We start from the raw sequence: 23364 nt of genomic DNA, 5'->3' as shown, positions 1-23364 counted from the left end.
ACAAACTGAATAACAAAAAAACTTATAAGAACCAATTGTGATGATTTGTTGGTTTGGTGAAGTGAAAGAGGAAAACTGTTTGTATGGTTTGTAGCAGAACCAGTTGCAGCAGGAAATACCTGTTAAAAACAGCTTACAGCTCCAATGCCTTTGCTTTTCACTTCCGTGTAATTAAATTTAAAAAAGCAATCAAAAGATAGATCAAGACAAACGGATTTACATGCATAAAGATCTTAATTTAGTCCTGTCTTTTTATTAAATATAAAAAATAGTGATTGACAAGATAGATATTAAATATGGAGGCCAAAGCCTGCATAAATAAGTACATTTGGGAGAAGAAAAAAATACAGGAAATAATAACTAAAGGGTAAAAGTAAAACAATTGATTGTATTTGTTTTATAATTTAGTCACTTATTTACTTAAATGTCGTTTATATATACAGTACAGGCCAAAAGTTTGGAAACATTACTATTTTTAATGTTTTTGAAAGAAGTTTCTTCTGCTCATCAAGCCTGCATTTATTTCATCAAAATATTTAATATTGTGATATATTATTACAATTTAAAATAATTGGTTTTCAATTTATTATACTTTAAATTATAATTTATTTCTGTGATGCAAAGCTGAATTTTCAGGATCATTACTCCAGTCTATCACATGATCCTTTAGAAATCATTCTGATATGATGATTCATTATCAAAGTTGGAAACAGTTCTGCTGCTTAATATTTTTTCATAACCTGTGATACTTTTTTGGGATATTTTGAGGAATAAAAAGTAAAAAAAACTTTTTAAAAAAGAAGCAACTTTTTTTACATTTGTCAAAATGTCACATTTATTTGTGCTGTTTGATCCTGTTTGATCCTGTCCTGCGTGATGACGTCCGTACACGGGGGCGGGGCCAGCGGCACACGTCATGACGCAGTGATAACGCTGACACCGATCAGCAGCTCTAAATCGGAATTTCATTGCTTTAGAGAGACAGAAGAGACAAGCAAGCGCTTTAAATCTTCAGCTCAAGCTTTTCTTTGTTTTCTCCCGGTGGAATACGAGGAGATATTACACCCGAGCGGTAAATAATGGCGGTTTTGGGAGGCGCGTGCCGGCTGATGCAGCGTAAGTGTGTTTAGGAATCTATATACACATGACAGTCATTCATTGAGATGATTATGTAATCATAAATGTAATTAATCGTGCAGAATGAGCAGTGTGAGGGCTGGAAATGAGCTGTGTTTATGTCAGCTCTGTTCATGAAGGTTAAAGTGTCTCGATGACTTTCCTCTGGTTTCTTCCTGCAGTTTTTCACCTCTTCACTGAATAATCGCACAGATGTTTTCATTTAATGTTTTTAAAAATGAGTGCACGAAGTTTACATGAGCGACTCGTCAACAAAACGGGAGTTAAAGTTTCTGTGGCGTTAAACATCATGTTACACAACGCATGCTTTTACAACTTGCGTAACTGCGCCATCAGCGACTCCCAGCGGCCGCGCGGCGCTACTGCAGCGCTGTCATACCAGACACGTGCAATATTATTATATGCTTATGTATCATGACACGGGTGTTATGGTCAGTCTTGAAGAATATATGTAATATAATATGATAGTACTCATTCTTATATACTGTTAAAATAATACGTTGAATAATGAATGTAATATTTCAAAATAAAAAATGCAAGAAATAAATTACATAGACAATATACATATAAAACCACATAAAGGCAGAATGCAATATGCATATGTATAATGTGTTAACAGTAAATTAATGCATAATTTATGTATAAAATAAGTTATGTAATTAAATTATTCAAAATTATATCGAATTGCTAAATATATATTTGTATTATTTAATTTGATCTATAAAACAATGTTTCATGTGCATTTGTTGTTTAAAAAAACTCATACAAAAAAAAAATAGGCCTAAATATAATTAAAAATTTAATGTTTAATCAAGTCTTATATTCTTTTATTTTCATATTAGTTATGTAGTTATTTAAGCCGTTTTAACCCTTGGTAATTAAAAAAAAAAGTATGACATTTCACACTAAAAAAGACTTAAAGCTGTGTTTATTTTAAATGAACTATAAAATTCATCAAATGAAATACAGACTTATACAGATGTATAATTATTAATTTTTTTCTTCATATATTTGATCTGCAAAACCATGTGTTTGTGTGCATTTGTTGTGTTAAAAAATGAATGCAAAAAAATAGGCCTAAATATAATTAATTCACTGTATTGTTTTATCAAGTCATATATTCCTGTATTTATTTTCATATTATTGATGTATTTATTTATGCCGATTTGAGCCTTCGTAATTAAAGAAGTATGACATTTCACACTAAAGACTTAATGCTGTCAAATATAAAATTCATCAAATGAAATACAGACTCAGTCATCATTTAGTTTTGATATCTTGGGTTGATTTGTAACGTTTGTTTTTGTGCACAGTGCCAAAATTCATTTGTTTACTTTATGCAATATATATATATATATATATATATATATATATTTAAATTTAAATATAACTTATATTTAAATATTAAAATATATATTTAAATAAAACTTAAATATATAAAAAAAAAAAATTTTTTATTTATTTTAATATATATTTAAATAAAACTTAAATATATTAAAAAAAAAATTTTTTTATTTATTTTAATATATATTTAAATAAAACTTAAATATATAAAAAAAAAAAAAAAAAATTCCCCCTATAAATGTGTGTGTGTGTGTGTGTGTGTGTGTGTGTGTGTGTGTGTGTGTGTCTCTCTCTCTCTCAGTGGTCAGATGCAGTCCCTCCGTGAGTCTGTGCACGAGTGTGTTTCTCAGACGACAGTCGACGGCCGCTGCGTTCGCCACTTCACCCACTCCAGAGACTCAAGAGAACAGGTACAATTAAACACTCACTTCCTCCTGTGAGCCTCAAGGCCTGCTGGGAAATCACCTGATCACACATGCCCAAAAACAAAACTCACACAAACACTAGTTCTGTAGAAAAACATCTATTAATAATTGAGTGTGTAATGATACCCTCATATCACGACACTGAACTCACGATATTATTGCGATACTCCAAGACACATGATAAAAGGTTAACAAAAAATGTTCTGTTGATTTAAAATGCTAAATTTGATATTACATTGTGGGTGTAAATGAATATTCTTGGACTTGGTGCTGATAACCCAATGCTCAGGACAATAGAGACACCAGAATAACAATATTCATGATTCTGGAGCTGAAAACAGAATTATTTTAGATGAATATGCTTGAACTCTTTCACTGACTACATATATTTAAAATAATGTCGGCCACTTTTTACTGGTAACAGACATTTGGCATTATCAGGAGCCACACATATTCCCCCATTGCATTATTATACATTATATTCAACATTTTATTATAGTAGTACCGACACTAAAACTCTGAAAACTTGAATTTTTTCCTCACACAGAAATTTGATACACAATACATATTGTTGTACATATAGTTGTAGGAGTGTTTTATTGTCATAAAAAGAATGTGAAACACGTATGTAGGTCATATAATTTTAAATATATTTCAAAGATAATTTAAGTTTATTTTACACACTTTAAGCATTATCGCATCACATATCGAATATCGCATTATTTAATGAGTTATCACATATCGCAGCCCTAGTGAGCATAACGTATCTCTCCAGTCTTTGTTTGATTGTTTGTTAAATGTTGGATGGTGGAAAACTTTCTCCCATTAAATGACTCCGAGACTGAAGTGCTCTTAAACACCGTAGGCACTTGTGCAAAAAAATTTGGGAGCCATTTCTAACCCGGCACTTGTACTTGATAAACAAATAAACTCAGCTGTAAAATCAGCATTTTTCAATCCTGTCAATAATTGTATCCCTTAAAACTCATCTTTGATCACCAAAATTACAAATTTAAACATTTTTTTTAAACGTAACGGTTCTATGAATATGCAAATGAGCCCCGCCTCCACTCACTCACTCAGCTCAGAGATCCACTGGTTGACGATCACACGTTGATCTGATTGGTTACAAGGTAGTTTGTGACGTCAGAAACACCAGCGATTTCAAAGCGTGTGTTTGAGACTGTCTTTGGTTCACTGCAGTTTTAAGGAGAAAATACTCAGCAATGGTGTCGACTTATGAACTTACACATGGTTTGTCTTAAAGCACATTAAAAACACCACATAGACACATAAACAACATGGATTTTCACCACAGGGGGACTTTAAAATGGCCTTTGGGCTGGACTAACTGCTGTATAGACCTTATGCGCCAGAGAAACGCGGGCGCCGCCATCTTTAGAATATTGTCTTTGAACGTCCGTTTCTGCGGTCGCTCTGTATATTTCTATGGCGCTGCTGTCCAGGAGTAATAAGCTTTTGAAGTAGATTTACTTAATGTAAAGTTAACGAAAGTTATCATGAGGACTGTGATGTTTAAAACAGATGTCTTCACAAATGTCAGTCGACCGGGAAGATTTTAAAACGAGCCGTTCATTCATAAATACTCAAAATCGCTGTGAAAATACAGACCGGAAGTCGAAAGACAACGAGCGCAGCGCTGAAAAGGGGCGGAGCTACATAAGGTCTATACGTTTTTATTTTGTGTTTTCGAATTTATTGTTGTATACTTCTGTGATTTGTTTTATTGTTTTATTATTAAATGCGCTATATAGTCAAACCAACATTTACTCGGATACCGTCAACATTTCTCACATCATCACAGTTTATTCGCTATAGTTTAGAAAATGGTAATGAAATATGAGCAGAACTCAGTGGATATTTGACTGGTTTTGTCCGTCCTTCTGTTAGACTGTCTCACACATGAATTATGTTGAATATCTGTCAGCTTTTAAATTTAACTACACAATTACATAATACCAGTTTAGCTCAACCAGTGACCAAGCAATGCTTCATTGTGTTCAGTCTGTGTGTAAAAAGATCACATTAGCAATTAAAGAAAAAACACTTCAGCAAAACATGATCAGATCAAAGTGTCCCAAATTTGTAATAAATTTTACTGGTATGAAGAATTTTTTGGGTATAATATGTCACAGTTTACTTTATACTGCTCTCCTCACTTACATTAATGAACTATAGTGTCCTGATCACACTAGTGAAAACATATCACGAATTATATCTGGTGTCTGATTTATTTTTGGTTTGACTGGAAATAAATTTAACTAAACTGGTTACAAGCACGTTAGTTTGCAATATGCTGTTCGTTGGAGCTCCGGTTTGAGGAAATGCACGGCTGATCGACTCATTCATTTCATCTGCAGAAAACCCAAAACAGGGATTCTGATGTTGAACATGGGCGGCCCGGAGAAACTGGAAGACGTGCACGATTTCCTCCTACGGCTCTTCATGGACACAGACCTCATGAAACTTCCCGTGCAAAAGTAAGAATCTCTGGACCGGAGCGAGTGAAACACTGTCACGTCTTTTAGAGCTTCTCAAACGTGTGTGTTTCCCGTGTGCCGCAGTAAACTCGGCCCTTTCATTGCCAAGAGACGCACACCGAAGATCCAGGAGCAGTACAGCAAGATCGGGGGAGGCTCTCCTATCAAAGCCTGGACCAGCATGCAGGGCGAGGGAATGATCAAACTCCTGGACGAGATGTGTCCGGAGACGGGTGAGAGCGCAGGGTTAAACTAGAAACACATGCGGAGATAAATATACCTGGGCTCTTTAGGTGAAATGATAATTGAATTTCATGATGCTATGATGAATAGAAAGTTTATTTAAAATAGAATATTTTCTAACATTATAAATGTCTTTACTGTCACTTTTGATCAGTTTAACTCATCCTTGATGAATAAAAGTATTGATTTATTTCATTTCTTTCCCCCAAAAATAAAATTAAAATTCTTACTGACCCCAAACTTTTGAACGGTCGTGTTTAATGTTACAAAAGCTTTAGATTTCAGATAAATGCTGTTCTTTTGAACTTTCTATTCATCATAGCATCATGAAATAACAATGTAAAAAACTGTTTTCAACATTGATAATACTCATAAATGTTTCTTGAGCATCAAATCATCATATTAGAATGATTTGTGAAGGATCATGTGACACTGAAGACTGGAGTAATGATGCTGAACATTCAGCTTTGATCACAGGAATAAATTACGGTTTAAAATATATTAAAATAGTAATTTTAAATTGTCATAATATTTCACAATATTACTGTTTTTTTTTTGTTTTGTTTTTTATCAAATAAATGCAGCCTTGGTGAGCAGAAGAGACTTCTTTTAAAAACATGAAAAAATCTTACTGACCCCAAACTTTTGAACGGTAGTGTATATACATCAGATATATCGGTTTATATATAAATACTTTCTTACAACAAAAATGAACCGTCACTGAACTTACTTAAGTTGGACTGTGACGCTGTTTTATTTGCACTATTTTCCTGTTATCACTGTAAAGCTGCTTTGAAACACTCTTTATTGTATAAAGCGCTGTATAAATAAAGGTGATTTGACCTTCAGCCGAACATGATCAGAGTTTTGAAGCTCCAAAAAGCACATCCGTCCATCATAAAAGTGATCCATGCGCCTCCGTTGGGTTAATAAAGTCCTTCTGAAACGGCTGTTGCTGGAAGCCAGTGATTATAGTTCGTAAAGTTTTAAATATGGATATTTTTCATGCAAGAACCCATGGCTTTGCTTTAGAAGGCCGTTATTAACCCACTGTAGTCGTGTGGGTTGGTTTTATGATGGATAGACACACTTTTTGGAGCTTTTACAAAGCTGGGAAGAGCCAATATATTATTTAATTTTATATGTTCAGTTGAAAGAGGTAAAAGAAGTAAAAGAAGACTAAATGATGAGATAATTGTAATTTTTTTGGGTGAACTGTTCCTTTAAGTCTCACTTAAAAATGTCTGAAGAAAATAAAGATAAAAAAAATACAATTCAAAATACAATAATTAACAACATTTATTGAAATAAATAACAGGCATTCAATTTTACATAAAAAAAAATCTGTTAAAAAAAGTCACATTTACATAAATTTCAAAATTAATGTAACAGTTCAGTCATATAGTCAGTATTAAAAATGTAATACACCGTTAAACATAAAGATTCCGAAATGGAATTTTCACAGCGACGCCAAAAACCATTTTTCTCAGTTCTAAGAACATTTTAATAATCTGATAAAAAGAACCTTTAGTGCAGTTGAAGGATTCTGAGGATGTTCAAAGTTCTTCATTAACACCAATAAAGAGCCTTTATTTTTAAAGTCTAATAGAAGCGTTTTATAGAAATATTTGTATTATACACAGTATTATTTTTTAACAGAATTAATTGTTTCTTTATAAATGAAAACACAGCTTCTATTTGTGAGGTCTGTGGCATAGAAAATATAGAAAATATCAAAGCAACGTTCAATTTCTAATGCTGACGAACTTTGCATTGAGACGGTCTGATGGTGTCGAGTGTCTTTTGTGACAGATCATAAAATAATCAGAGACAAACAGACAAACTGTCGTCTTTATTGAAAAGATATACAGTCAGTGTTTAGAGTGTTTAGAGCTGATAAAGACGAGATAAGAGTGTGTGTGTGAATGATAGATGAACCTCAGAGGAGTGTCTCACACACCCCTGTGACCCTTATGTGACACACACACACACCATAAACACATGAATGACTTCCTACTTGAAAAGCGCCATGTTCCTCTTTTCATAAGGTTAGCAGTTTTTAATTAACAGACAAGATTTAGTTATGATCCACAGTAACCTGCTCATGAATGTCATCCCAAAACATCATGTGTTCAAGTAAACTAATAAATTACTCTCAATGTACTGTAAAATAACTGTATAAATCAGGAAAATAAATCAGTCTGGTCATATCAACAATAAAAATAAGAAATAACTAAATAAAATAATCATTAATAAATAAAAACAGCTGATTATTTAATCTGCTAATTAATCTTCAAAATAATAATAATAATAATAATAATAATAATAAAACTTAAGCAGGATGTGGAAATGTGCCAGTAACTGTGTCATGATTTAGTTCTGAGCATGAAATATGAAATATTTACAACAAAATGCTTGAATTACCAAAGCATGTGTTGAATTAAACAAACAATATTATGAACAAATAATATTATCAGTTAATATTATTTGTTCATTCATTTATTTGTTTAATTCAACACATGCTTTGGTAATTCAAGCATTTTGTTGTTAATGTTCATATTTCATAATTAACTCTCAATTTATAGTAAAATAATGAAATAGTATAATAATCAACAAAAGAGATAAAAAAATGTATTGTGCAAAACATGATTATTATCATTAACTATTAAAACATTTCTGTTAATTGAAATAAAGCTGAAATTAAATAATATATAAAGATTAAACGAAAAACAAGAAATATTGCTTTGCCAAAAAAAAAAAAAAACTAGAATAAAATTAACTGGAAATAAATAACTAAATCTATCTAATCTATCAAAAACTTAAATAAATGAAAACTAAATAGCAATAAAAAAAAAATAAAAAAATGACAAAGCCCATAGTGAAATTACTAAAAAGTAAACAAAAATTTGTATGAAAAATAAAAATATTTCAAAATATTAATAAAACTGGTGCAAAATAAAAGTAAATTATAATAGAATAAAAACTGCAGAATAAACTAAGCAACTAGCAATCAACAAGTAAATCGATTTTTGTTGAAAAAAAATCAACAAAGTAAAAAAAAAAATTACCTTGAATGAACCTGACGAACTAAAGATGTAGTATAAGATGAAATGTGCCTTTGATAATTAATGTGTGTGATGAAATGTGGCAGTGATAATCAGTGTTAATCATCTGTCTCTGTGTGTTTGTGCAGCTCCGCACAAGTTTTACATCGGTTTCCGGTACGTGAATCCTCTGACTGAGGAAGCCATCGAGCAGATGGAGAAGGACGGAGTGGAGAGAGCCGTGGCCTTTACACAATACCCACAATACAGCTGTTCTACCACAGGTGCCGCTCGCACACACCACTGTTTTACCCTTCAAAAGCCATTAACAGAGTTAGGGCTAGATTTACTGAACTCGGCAAATTAGCAATCCCATAAAAGCACAGATGGGAGTGGAAAGTTCTGTGGCTGATCTACTGACAATGCGCAAATTAAAGGTGCAGTAAGAGAGTTCTGAGAAACTCTGTTGAAAGTGGATCGGACCGAGCAGCACATCACACTTGTAGCCAATCAGCAGGAGGGGGCGTGTCCACTCATGATGAGGGAAGAGAGAGAGAGAGCCAATCAGCAGTAAGGGGTGTGTCCACTCGTGATTGGTGAGGAGAGAGCGAGCCAATCAGCAGGAGGGGACATGTCCACTTGTGATGAGTGAGAAGAGAGAGAGAGCCAATCAGCTGTAGGGGGCGTGTCCACTCGTGATCGGGGAGGAGAGAGAGTGAGCAAGAGGGAAATTTGAAGAAAGACTGTAGAAAGAGAGATGGCTGAGAGACATTACAAATGAGAAAAGCTCACGAGGAATACACCGGTAAAATAGAGGAAAATACCAGTAAACCTTAGTAAAAAGCTCTGCAAAGTTCCAAAGCACAAAGTCCCTCCAGCGGGAGTTCTTCTGTATATCAGAGTCAGTGTTTCTGAACTCCCTGAAACGCCTCCATTGTAGTCTTGAGTTTCTTCCGGGAACGAACACGTCACAATATTCCTCATTATAATAATTAATACGCAGAATAAAGGGGTGGGGCCTGGTTGAGTTAGTTAGTAGTGTGTTAAACTGGTGGTTATGGTAAGAGGCGGGACATTTCCCAAACACACTCGAAGCCCTCGACCAATCACAACACACTGCTCCAGCCGACCAATCAGAGCACAGTGTGCTTTACAGGAGGAGGGGCTTCATAGAGACAGGAACTAAACAGAGCCTAGTAGTTTTTAACTCCTGAAGAGCGTTTGCTCTGGCTCAAGCCGTTAGTAAATCTGGCCCTTAGGGTTTGTAATTACTACATGTTTTTGTAAAATCATCTTTCTGATGCGTCTGAAGTGTAATCTGTGAATGTGTGTGTGATCAGGCAGCAGTCTGAACGCTATATACAGATACTACAATAACCGCGCTGACAGGCCAAAGATGCGCTGGAGTGTGATTGACAGGTGGCCAACACACCCTCTGCTGATTGAGGTAACACATGATCACACGGTTAAACCATCTTTTTTGAGTTTAGTAAACTTAATTTACTGTGTTTATCCAGTTGATTTGGCCAATGCATTTGAATTGACAAAATGTTTAAAAAAATAACTTTTGAAGACACTTTGGATGTACATTTGCCTTATTCAATATAAATATGTTATTTTATTAATCATTTATAATTCATCTGAATACACTCTTGCTGGTTGTTTGCTGCTCTTTCCGTCATAATCATTATTACGTGTCACGTCTCTTGCTGCAATTAAAGATGATTTGTGTGTTTTCTTTCAGTGTTTTGCTGATCATATTCGTAATGAGCTGGAGAAGTTTCCTCCAGAGAAGAGAGACGATGTGGTGATTCTGTTCTCGGCTCACTCTCTGCCGCTCTCAGTGAGTCACACACAACGTCTGATGCGCTGGTGTGTTGTCTCCAATCAAAAGTACTGAAGTGTGTGTGTGTTTAGGTGGTGAACAGGGGCGACCCGTACCCACAGGAGGTTGGCGCTACAGTCCAGAGGGTGATGGAGCGATTAGGCCACTGTAACCCGTACAGACTCGTCTGGCAGTCAAAGGTCACGATCACTTCATAAAGCCACATGTCAATAACTGTGTTTCCATCCAAAAGTGCGAATTTCACATTTGTGAATAAAACAGCGTTTCCAAGTGTGTTCAAGAAAACAAAATCGTCACTTCCTGAGAAATTGGCATAAAATATCAGTAATAAACTGTAAGTTTCTTCAATCGTCTTTTTCCCTCCATCATAAACGAGTGTGTCTCAGAGCGTCAGACGAAACACAGTAAACGCTGTCATGTTCTCTAGCGTTCGGATGCTGGTGTTCGTGAACACACTCGTGTTGAGACGCTTCTGGAGGGAATTAAAGCAAATCATTCTGATCACACACTTTGACTTTCAGAAACACCCAAACCAACATTTGAGATGCTGCGACGCCATTGGTCCGCTGGTTACTCCAGTTATCCAATCACAGCCTCTCATGAGTTACTTGTTGCGCTTCGAGGGATTTATTCATCAAACGTGTTTCCATTGTACTTTATGTGCATGGTTTTTTTAGCCGATAAAAATTGTATCCACTTCAATTGAACGCATACGTTTTTATGAACAATTTTAGGATTTATGCGTTTCTATCCAGGTTTTAAATTTTTTTTTATGTGATATCCCAAAATCCGCATATAAGTAGGTGGCTGGAAACATAACTGATTGAATTGGCTTTTCTGCATCTCATCTCAGAAACAGAAAAAAAATTCAAAATAAAAAAAAACACGTCCAGATGTTATTTAACTCATGATTGATTGTAAAGAGTAATTTTTTTTTATTATTTGGTGCGATCTGTACTTTACTCTAATGCAAGTTAAACTGACTACTCCCTACAATTTTATTTTATATAGTCTCGTTATTATTATCTATGTCATTTTTTGTTTTAACCCAAACTTCTGTACGTCTGTCTGACAAAATAATTTATGCAATTCAATTAACTTAACTAACTCAGAATGATAAAATCATTTTAATAGTTTGCACTTTTTAAATTTTCACTCGCGTATGTTTTTGCCAGTTACGTGAAAATAAGTTTCAGAGACTTTTAATTGAGTAAAGTTTTCACTTTCTTTTAAGTATAATATTTGAGGACTTTTACACCCCTGGTGTTTTGTCTTGTAATGGTTCTGAAACTGTAGTTTAGGACCAGCTGATAAAGAGGGGCATCTAGTGCTCATTAGCTGTAACTGCACTGGAGTATTGAAGCCCATTCTGCCACATCTCACTTTGGGAAATCTTAATTATGACATACTACTATTTTGACCTTTTATGTTATAATTATGACATGAGTTGAAATCGAGATAAAGTCAAAAATGACTTAAGTCTGTCTTTTTAGTGTGATGGTGAATTGTGTACCTGCCGGGTTCCTGTAGGTGGGGCCGATGGCGTGGCTGGGGCCGCAGACTGATGATGTCATCAAGGGCCTGTGTGAGCGCGGGAAGAAGAATCTCCTGCTGGTTCCCATCGCTTTCACCAGCGACCACATCGAAACCCTGCACGAACTCGACATCGAGTACTCACAGATCCTCGGAGAAGAGGTGTGTGTGTCTGTGTGTGTGTCTGTGTGTGTGTCTGTGTGTGTGTGTCTGTGTGTGTGTGTCTGTGTGTGTGTGTCTGTGTGTGTGTGTCTGTGTGTGTGTGTCTGTGTGTGTGTGTGTGTGTCTGTGTGTCTGTGTGTGTCTGTGTGTGTGTGTCTGTGTGTGTGTGTCTGTGTGTGTGTGTCTGTGTGTGTGTGTCTGTGTGTGTGTGTCTGTGTGTGTGTGTCTGTGTGTGTGTGTCTGTGTGTCTGTGTGTGTGTGTGTCTGTGTGTGTGTGTGTCTGTGTGTGTCTGTGTGTGTGTGTGTGTGTGTGTGTGTGTGTGTGTGTGTGTGTGTGTGTATGAATAATGTTATTTATACTTGCATTATAATCTTATTATTATTAAAAAATATTAAAATAAAAATAATGTTTATCATTTGTTATATGAATTATAGTAATACTATTTACATTGTTATTAATAGTAATAGTTATATAAACATTTAAAGTAATTTGATTTTATACTTCCATAATAGTATTTATATAATAATATGTATATATATATATATATATATATATATATATATATATATATATATATATATACACACCCACTTTACTATATATCGTTTTCTATCGTTTAAGAAATCATTTTCATTTCTTGAAATAAAATAAACTTAAACTTGTTTTATTTCAGCTAGTTGCCAAGGCAAAAGTTTGTTGAATTACTTTAAACTAAAAATTTTACTTTTAAATTAAATTGAAAAAAATATATATATAAAAATAAAATTAATTCAAAGCATTAACAACCTATTACAGAATAGCAGTGAATCGAAAAGTAACACAAAAGCATAAGATAATTTTTGTCCATCAACACGACAGTGACAGTTTTTCTGTCATACATTTTCATTCAAAAGTCTCTGTTTATGGACCTGGACAGTAATGCAAATGTAATGTTGTAAGCAGATTGAATATTGTACACAGTATTATTGAATATTGTATGCAGTATTATTGGCTTAAATAACGTGTGTGTGTGTGTGTGTGTGTGTGTGTTTTCAGTGTGGAGTGGAGAACATCAGACGAGCAGAATCTCTCAATGGAAATCCTCTGTTCTTCAGGGTAAGAGAGTCTCTACAGCAGCAATAACATCTGATAATAATCATAAATGTTTCATCATAAATGTTATGATGAGCATCAGAATGATTTGTGAAGGATCATGTGACACTGAAGAGTAATGATGCTGAAAATTCCGCTTTGATCACAGGAATAAATTACACTTTACTATATATTAGTACCCCCTATGCAGTGCCCCCTATGTAGTGCCCCCTATGCAGTGCCCCCTATGCAGTGCCCCCTATGCAGTGCCCCCTATGCAGTGCCCCCTATGCAGTGCCCCCTATGCAGTGCCCCCTATGCAGTGCCCCCTATGCAGTGCCGCCTATGCAGTGCCGCCTATGCAGTGCCCCCTATGCAGTGCCCCCTATGCAGTGCCGCCTATGCAGTGCCGCCTATGCAGTGCCGCCTATGCAGTGCCCCCTATGCAGTGCCCCCTATGCAGTGCCCCCTATGCAGTGCCCTCACTAGGTTTCGTCACAGAACAAGCATGTCACACTGGTGTCTCTGGTTCTCTCAGGCGTTGGCTGATCTGGTTCAGGCTCATCTGAAGTCCGACGAGTCGTGTTCCCGTCAGCTGACCCTCCGCTGTCCGCTGTGTGTGAACCCCACCTGTGGTCAGACCAAGGCCTTCTTCGCCAGCCAGAAACCCTGACCTCTGACCTCTCATCAGGACTGGCGTGGCTCGAGGTTAGCTTGAACACGGAGAGAGGAGTGTTTCCATTTCCCTCTGTGACGAATAAACATGCAAGCGTCTCCGGCATCCGTTCCAACGTTTGATTTCAGCGGAAACCTCTTCGCCTTTTTGTTTTTCTTACTATGTCTTTCCGTCACGTTTTTTTTTCCTTGCATGTGATAATTTCTTCCCTTAAACAACTAAATGCAGTCCAAAAAAAAATAAATGCAAAAACCGTCAGCGTGGAACAAATTCACCAATTTTTCAGTGTAAACGCAAACCATGGTGCTAAAAGTGTGTGTCGCGTGTGTGTGCATCAGATCGGCTGAAGAGGAAGAGTTCGTTCATTCATGTGCTTTAAACCTGTGTGATTGTGTTTCTTCTGTGGAGATGTTGAGCTGGAAACACCATTAAAGCATCATGTGACTGAATGTAGTTGAATATAGTGCTCAAGTCATATCTCATGATAAATCAATAAATCTAAAAATCCATGAAACATTTAAACAAAATATAAAGAATCTAAAAAACCCAAAAAATGTGCGTGTGTTCTTTGTTGAGGATCATATTTGATACGTCAGGCTTTTATAACTATTTATATACAGTATAAGATGATATTGAAATGCTTTGTTTTATGATCAAATCTCTGTAGTTTTAAAATATATGATGCAATGTAATATAAGGATGTTTGAGAGATGTACAATGTGAATCTTTTCTATTAAATTATGTCTGGATAATCAAGTAAATCTGCTTTAGTCCAGTTTAAATATTACTAACGATATTAAAGTTATGCTTATGTTTACTTGATAGAAATCCGTAAAATGGACGTTTGTACAATTACACTTAGAGGAAAATAAAAACTTGCTAAAACAACCTCATGATTGCGTGCGACAGGTTTTGATCATGTTGAGGCCTTTGGTTATTAATTATGATACAGCTTTATAGGGTGAGGAATGAAGTCATACGAGTTTGATGACTGAACTCTTCCAGTGATAACATCCCCAGCGCATCTGAAACCTCAGTCTCTGACCTTTGACCCCTGCGGGTCCCCCTCTCACTCTGACCTTTGACCCCTGCGGGTCCCCCTCTCACTCTGACCTTTGACCCATGCAGTCCCCCTCTCACTCTGACCTTTGACCCCTGCGGTACCCCTCTCACTCTGACCTTTGACCCATGCAGTCCCCCTCTCACTCTGACCTTTGACCCCTGCGGGTCCCCCTCTCACTCTGACCTTTGACCCATGCAGTCCCCCTCTCACTCTGACCTTTGACCCATGCAGTCCCCCTCTCACTCTGACCTTTGACCCCTGCGGTCCCCCTCTCACTCTGACCTTTGACCCATGCAGTCCCCCTCTCACTCTGACCTTTGACCCCTGCGGGTCCCCCTCTCACTCTGACCTTTGACCCATGCAGTCCCCCTCTCACTCTGACCTTTGACCCCCTGCGGTGCCCCTCTCACTCTGACCTTTGACCCCCTGCGGTGCCCCTCTCACTCTGACCTTTGACCTATGTGGTCCCCCTCTCACTCTGACCTTTGACCCATGTGGTCCCCCTCTCACTCTGACCTTTGACCCATGTGGTCCCCCTCTCACTCTGACTGTTGACCCCTGCGGTCTCACTCTGACCCTTGACCTATGTGGTCCCCCTCTCACTCTCACCTTTGACCCCCTCGGGTCCCCTCTCACTCTGACCTTTGACCCCTGCGGTCCCCCTCTCTGACCCTTGACCCCTGCGGTCCCCCTCTCGCTCTGACCTTTGACCCCTGCGGTCCCCCTCTCACTCGTGCCTAGGCTTCATAACGCCTGATATCTCGTGCCTTCACGCGTCCGTCAGCTGTTTAACTCAGTGTGGTGTTGACAGACAGACGTTGTGGATGATCAGATTAGAAAGCGCTTCAGTTTGTGTGTTTAAACGTCTTCAGCTTCTTCTCCCGAGGAGTCACATGATCTAGACATGTTTGCATGTCTTCCGTTTCCTGTAACAGGTCCCTTGTCGTTTATGTCATTTCCTGTTGTTTCTCTCTCTCTCTGTATCATCTTCTGTTCTTTTCATCGGTGAATCTCAAGCAAACATCCACGCCATTTTTCACCTCAAAATGAAAATAAATAATTAATATTAATATATAAATAAAATAAATTATATTCTGCATAAATAAAACTACTCTTGTTGGAACAGTAGGATTTAAAAAAAATATTTCCATGAAAATCACATGATTTACTGTCATTTTGAAAATGAAAGGCAGTTAATACTTCACTATTGTGTGTTTGAGTGAGCGTGTGTGAGAGTGTGTGAGAGAGTGAGTGTGTGAGAGAGTGTGTGTGTGAGAGAGTGAGAGTGTGTGTGTGTGTGTGTGTGTGTGTGTGTGTGTGTGTGTGTGTGTGTGTGTGTGTGTGTGTGTGTGTGTGTGTGTGTGTGTGTGTGTGTGTGTGTGTGTGTGTGTGTGTGTGTGTGTGTGTGTGTGTGTGTGTGTGTGTGTGTGTGTGTGTGTGTGTGTGTGTGTGTGTGTGTGTGTGTGTGTGTGTGTGTGTGTGTGTGAGAAAGAGTGAGCGTGTATGTGTGAGAGTGAGCGTGAGTGTGTGTATGTGAGTGAGGGTGTGTGTGAGTATGTGCGTAAGCGTGCGTGTCTGCTGAGTGTGAGTGTGAGCGAGAGTGTCTGTGTGAGCGTGTGTGAGTGTGTGTGTGTGTGTGAGAGAGAGTGAGCGTGAGTGTGTGTATGTGAGTGAGCGTGTGTGTGAGTATGTGCGTAAGCGTGCGTGTCTGCTGAGTGTGTGAGTGAGGGTGTGTGTCTGCTGAGTGTGTGAGTGAGGGTGTGTGTGTGTGTGTGGGGCTGCTGGATCCTCCTGGTAATTGAAAAGTGTAACTGCAGCGGCTCTGTGACCTCTAATTGAGAGAGAGCATTGATTTCTGCAGAGAGAGAGAGAGAGAGAGAGAAACAGGGGGATGATGGAGCAGAAAGGAGAAATGAACCAGTGAGTGATTCTGTAGGGGAGAGACTGATCAGATGAGTGATTGGAAAGGACAGATGTGGAGAGAGAGAGAGAGAGAGAGATGAACAAGAAATCAGTTTTCTTCTCCATGGACCTTTTTTCCACCTTACAATCTTTGCTCGTTCTGCTCCTCACACTGCCGGCTCCAAAAGCCTGAGAGACGCCTTTTAATTTACATTTATTTTCATAACAAATTATATTATCATCATCCAAATTCGAGTAAAAATGTACATCAGTGGAAAATGTACTTAAAGTTATTTGTTATTATTATTTGAGATGATCCAAAGAACACCTTAAACAATAAAATGAGTCAGTTCAGAGTCACACGGTCATTAATTAGTTTCCATGGCGTTTCTTTGTGTGAATGTTTAATAATCCTGAAACTCTTCTGTTCTCTGGATCTCTGCTGTTTCTGCTTCTCTCATTTCTTTCATCATATGGTGTGTGTGTGTGTGTATATATATACAGTATATATGTCACATAACACATACATATATTATATATTATATAAACACAAACTTTTATGTTAGATGCGATTAATCATGATCAATCGATTTGACAGCACTAATATTCATATATATATAGAGAGAGAGAGAGAGAGATTTTTCTCAATTACTCGTACCTTCCACCAGATGTTATTCTGGGTTCAGCTGCGGAAACGCACAAAAAATGTCTCGCTGCTGTTTGACGCTTTATTTCACCCCAAAAAAATCTAAAGTGAAAAAAAGAAAATTACATTTTACATAGAGTGAAATTTATTAGGTTGAGGTTCATTCAAATATTTTGTATTGCGATGTTATTATCATGACCCTAAAGATGACAGTAAAAATCATTCTTATTGCTGTAATGAAGACATGATTTATTATTCAGTCAGGATGCTTCATATTAGCATTTGCTATATATTTGTATATGTGTTGTTTGATTATCATGAACGCAATGTCACAATGCAAAATATGCTTCATTTCTTCATTTTTCCTCAGTGAAATGTAACCTAGAATTATTTTTATTTTAAAAAATTCATGGTAAGAATTGCATCATATTCGAGTGTCAGAGGTCCTTGATCAGACTTCATTTACGTGATCTGTATTTTGTGTGTATGTTTGAATTTATGTAGTTACGAGAAATTCATCTCTGAATTTATGTAGGCAGAGATGAATGAATCGTATATGGTCTGAGATTTACATCTGTGTTTATTGGAAATAAATGTATTTGTTGCAAATTTATCAGTTTCAAAGTGTCTTTTGTTATGGAAACCAGGGTTGTTATGCTTCAACTAAAAACCATAAAAAATTGTAAAATAACATTTTCCTTAATATTAATATTTACATTCTGTTCAACTATAAAATAACTCAAACTAAATCCGGAAAAAAAAAAGAAAAAAAAGTGAAAATAGACAATATAAACAAAAACGAATTCAAAATATTTTAAAAACTATAAGAGTATCTCAATGATACTCTAATAACACTGAACTCTATTGACTATAGATATTTCTTTTAAATATCACTTTTAAAGTTGCTCTAATCCTGCGTTAACATTGTGTCAGAATTACAAGAGTTGGAGGTTATTATAATGCCAAATACACTCATGTGCAAAATCATTGTTGACAGCAGAATACCCAATATTGCTTATTAATTCACCTCTGCAAAATACTGACCAGAAAGTGCATCATGTAATAATATTTGCGGTTTTTAATGGTCAAGTGGGAAAAATTGGTTTTCCAATGTGTAATTATAAGTTTACATGAGATGAATGTTTTTATGGTCATAAACTGATGAATGCAACAGAAAAAATGTTTTATTCCTCCTGGCATTTCACTGAACGCCATGCTTTTTTGCTTTTTCTCCTCTGTGCTGGTGTTTGGATGGATTATTGTGGCGAAGTGGCCTTTTCCAGCTCTGTTTTCATCATCAGACTCGTCGATGGCAGCTGTCAGCGTTTACTTTGACTGGCGTCTGTCTCTCACAACATGTGTGGACGATCTCTTAATGTCACACCTTATCTCTCGGCTCTTATCCTCCTCACAAGTAATGAAAAGCCAAATGCCACCTGATAAGACGGGAACACGAGCGCCTGTTACCCCGGAGCCATGACGGAGAGAAGGAACAGACTGAGAGAAAAATGTTTGACAGGAATCACACCAACATAAGCCACTTACCAGAGAAAAGCTGAGAGTTTCATGCATTTGATGAAGAAGTGCTTGGTGATACAATGCAAATAAAAAAGTATTAATTGGCGCTGCATAGGCTGCACATTTTCTATGTGAATATATAAATGATTCCTGTGATCAAAGCTGAATTTTCAGCATCATTACTCCAGTCTTCAGTGTCACATGATCCTTCACAAATCATTCTAATATGATGAGTTGATGCAACAGTTTTAGATGAAATCAACTGAAGATAAAAGTAGGCATTAATTATCTCAATATCTAAGCAGAGGAGGATTAAACAACTTGGTTTTAGTTTTGGTTTTGGGTGTTTTGGTCTTGATTTATTTTGGTCTTGGAGGACTGGTCTTGACTACACCTCTGGTCTCGGTTGGTCTTGACTACACCTCTGGTCTCGGTTGGTCTTGATTGGTCTTGACTACACCTCTGGTCTTGGTTGGTCTTGACTACACCTCTGGTCTCGGTTGGTCTTGATTGGTCTTGACTACACCTCTGGTCTTGGTTGGTCTTGACTACACCTCTGGTATCGGTTGGTCTTGATTGGTCTTGACTACACCTCTGGTCTTGGTTGGTCTTGACTACACCTCTGGTCTCGGTTGGTCTTGATTGGTCTTGACTACACCTCTGGTCTTGGTTGGTCTTGACTACACCTCTGGTCTCGGTTGGTCTTGATTGGTCTTGACTACACCTCTGGTCTTGGTTGGTCTTGACTACACCTCTGGTATCGGTTGGTCTTGATTGGTCTTGACTACACCTCTGGTCTTGGTTGGTCTTGGTTGGTCTTGACTACACCTCTGGTATCGGTTGGTCTTGATTGGTCTTGACTACACCTCTGGTATCGGTTGGTCTTGGTTGGTCTTGACTACACCTCTGGTATCGGTTGGTCTTGATTGGTCTTGACTACACCTCTGGTATCAGTTGGTCTTGGTTGGTCTTGACTACACCTCTGGTATCGGTTGGTCTTGATTGGTCTTGACTACACCTCTGGTATCGGTTGGTCTTGGTTGGTCTTGACTACACCTCTGGTATCGGTTGGTCTTGATTGGTCTTGACTACACCTCTGGTCTCGGTTGGTCTTGACTACACCTCTGGTCTCGGTTGGTCTTGATTGGTCTTGACTACACCTCTGGTCTTGGTTGGTCTTGACTACACCTCTGGTATCGGTTGGCCTTGATTGGTCTTGACTACACCTCTGGTCTTGGTTGGTCTTGACTACACCTCTGGTATCGGTTGGTCTTGATTGGTCTTGACTACACCTCTGGTCTTGGTTGGTCTTGACTACACCTCTGGTCTCGGTTGGTCTTGATTGGTCTTGACTACACCTCTGGTATCGGTTGGTCTTGATTGGTCTTGACTACACCTCTGGTCTTGGTTGGTCTTGACTACACCTCTGGTCTTGGTTGGTCTTGACTACACCTCTGGTCTTGGTTGGTCTTGACTACACCTCTGGTCTCGGTTGGTCTTGATTGGTCTTGACTACACCTCTGGTCTTGGTTGGTCTTGATTGGTCTTGACTACACCTCTGGTCTTGGTTGGTCTTGACTACACCTCTGGCATCGGTTGGTCTTGACTACACCTCTGGCATCGGTTGGTCTTGATTGGTCTTGACAACACCTCTGGACTTGGTTGGTCTTGACTACACCTCTGGTCTTGACTACACCTCTGGTCTTGACTACACCTCTGGTCTTCGTTGATCTAGACCACACCTCTGTTCTTGATTAGTCTTGACTACACCTCTGGTCTTGGTTGGTCTTGGTTGGTCTTGACTACACCTCTGGTCTTGACTACACCTCTGGTCTTCGTTGATCTTGACCACACCTCTGTTCTTGAATAGTCTTGACTACACCTCTGGTCTTGGTTGGTCTTGACTACACCTCTGGTCTTCGTTGATCTTGACTACACCTCTGTTCTTGATTAGTCTTGACTACACCTCTGGTCTTGGTTGGTCTTGACTACACCTCTGGTCTTGGTTGGTCTTGACAACACCTCTGGACTTGGTTGGTCTTGACTACACCTCTGGTCTTGACTACACCTCTGGTCTTGATTGATCTTGGTCTTGGGAGTTCTGGTCTTGACCACACATCTGGTTTTGGTTTTGGTCTTGGAGGTCTGGTCTAGACCACAACTGTGGTTTTGCTGTGTGGATCTTGAATTGTCTTGGTCTGGGTCTTGAGGTGCGTTTACGCCGAGATTCCGACTTGTAAAAAGTGTTAACTGTCCTCGTAGAACTTGTAATTACAGCTTGTAAACTGCTCTCTGCGCTCTGACTTGTACCACTTGACTGTTTGAGTTTGATTTTATTTCACTCAAATTCTACTGAAAGTTCATTGTATTTAATAGAAGAAAGTTACATGAATTCAATAAGCTGAACTTAAACAGGATGAGTTCCCAGCATGCTTTCCATAAGGAGAATAAATGTTAAAATGAAGCGTTATTTCATGTGTTTTTGCACAAAAATAATGTAGGGAGAGATGCGTTACTTTGATCTTCTGTTATGTTGGGATTTATACAGTAAATTACAGGTTTATTGGTGTTACCAAATGTATTTTAACTTCAGGAAATTTTTGTTACTACAAACAGACACTTGCTGAAACAAAAGGGGAAATCGGGACTACTTTAGTAAAGACAAATGGCACAGTTTTTAACATGAATGAATCAATGTCATTTATTGAAGAGCAAAGAGCACAACACTACCATCTGATGATAGTGACCAAAGAAAACAAGAAACTCAAACCAAAATAAACCTGTGAGAATGACGCGGACAGAAACACCAACGCCTTGAGCAATGGTCAAATGTAATGCGTGTACAATCTGTGTACAAACACACAAACATAATGTGCTGGAAGAAAAAAAAAACTGTGTTTCACTGAGCAACAACTTTCAACACGGCCAGAAAAAAATCATGTGATGCAGAAATAGTCGACAATGACAACACTGAGTTCGTAGTTTAAGTAGCATTGTTTCTTTTTTCAATCTTTTCTTTTTTTTTATTCAAACACAGATATTAATAGGCTATTGCACAGATGAGAGGCTCAAATACTATTTGGTAAATCCCACCTGATTGTAGGAAAGTTTATACACTGAGTTGATGGAAGCGTTCGGACAATCCGTCGCCTGCTCAGATCCAAACACATGCAAAACAGCGGCAGAAGCTTCTCAGGTGTTTAATGAACCGTTCTTGATTTCCCAACATCTATTCCTGTGAGATGTGTGCTGGTGTTTGAAGTGTAAAAGTATAGCTTTAAAATTCTGATGTTAAGCTTAAGCTAAAATTTGCACACGTTAATGGTTTCAAATTTTTTGAAAATATAATTTCTTCTAGTTTGAAAATTGATTCTTCCATTTGTTGAATGAAAATGTTTGTTTTTTTAAACCCAATTACGTTCTCGTTCTATGTACCTGTGTTTGTTGTGTGTGTAAGGAAATTAACTGAAAACTCAAATACACTCTAAAACGGTTGTGTAAATAGAGCGCAATACACTCGAGTTCCGAATGTAAAAACTAAATTCATTTTCTCCATAGGGACACTGATTTTTAATGATAACTTATAAACCTTTAAAGACACCTCTACTGTGAGCTACGAGGTTTTTAATTGATGGTATTTGCTTTTGTGGAAGCCGTTAGCACACATTATTTCAACTTATTCTTAAAATAATTTTGTTTAATAGCGGAATTCGTGGTGGAAAACTACATTACCCATAATGCTGTAAAGAAAATTCCACCAATCAGAGTCGAAATGATCTTGTTAGCTCCGCCCACTAGCACTGCGAATTATGTACTCGAGTGCCTACGCTTTCAAAATACTTGAATATATATGCATATTTATATTTCTCCATTTTTATTTATTCGATTATGTTGTTTGCAATGCTTCATGGGATTGTAGTTCTTTCCCTCACTAAAGCTGTTAAGTTCACAGTCTTGTATTTTTGTTTGATTTTCAAATACTTTTTTGCTTAAAACCAAAGTAATGTTGTGATTCTCCTCGTAGCTGGTTGGTTTGGTTCACGGCTTATAACGCTTTAACAAAGACTTTTAAAAAATCCCTATGGGAGAAATGAATTGAGAAAATACTTCCGGAACCAACATGCACTGAAAAATCAACTCTATAAACTACTGTTGATTCGTCAATGATTATTTAAATGGAAATCTTTGGACATTTCATTGTTTCGACTTGTGAAACAATGCAAACATTTTTATTTACATCATGAGACAGGTC

The 23364-nt window shown here is 37.4% G+C and overlaps 1 protein-coding gene across 3 annotated transcripts; it reads left to right on the top strand.

Moving 5' to 3' along the window:
* The first annotated feature begins 910 nt into the window (after positions 1–910).
* On the top strand, positions 911–18207 carry fech (ferrochelatase). 3 transcript variants are annotated; one of them, XR_014198820.1, is made up of 12 exons: positions 911–1116; positions 2783–2891; positions 5288–5407; positions 5492–5640; positions 8844–8978; positions 10035–10141; positions 10439–10537; positions 10612–10719; positions 12071–12235; positions 13272–13331; positions 13846–15043; positions 15278–18207. XR_014198820.1 is itself a non-coding variant. In XM_082141698.1 (11 exons), the coding sequence occupies exons 1-11, from the start codon at positions 1080–1082 to the stop codon at positions 13978–13980; spliced, it is 1224 nt and encodes a 407-aa protein (XP_081997824.1). In that variant the 5' UTR covers positions 911–1079; the 3' UTR covers positions 13981–18207. The 3 variants fall into 3 exon arrangements, 1 of the variants encoding a protein (XP_081997824.1); XR_014198821.1 differs by having other exon boundaries at positions 13846–15210; XM_082141698.1 differs by having other exon boundaries at positions 13846–18207.
* Positions 18208–23364: the final 5157 nt, after the last annotated feature.

The sequence above is a fragment of the Leuciscus leuciscus genome (genome assembly GCF_965113295.1).
Source record: "Leuciscus leuciscus genome assembly, chromosome: 16".
NCBI classification, from domain to species: Eukaryota; Metazoa; Chordata; class Actinopteri; order Cypriniformes; family Leuciscidae; genus Leuciscus; species Leuciscus leuciscus.
The sequence above is the reverse complement of the archived record's forward strand: the minus strand, read 5'-3'. Positions and strand labels throughout refer to the sequence as shown.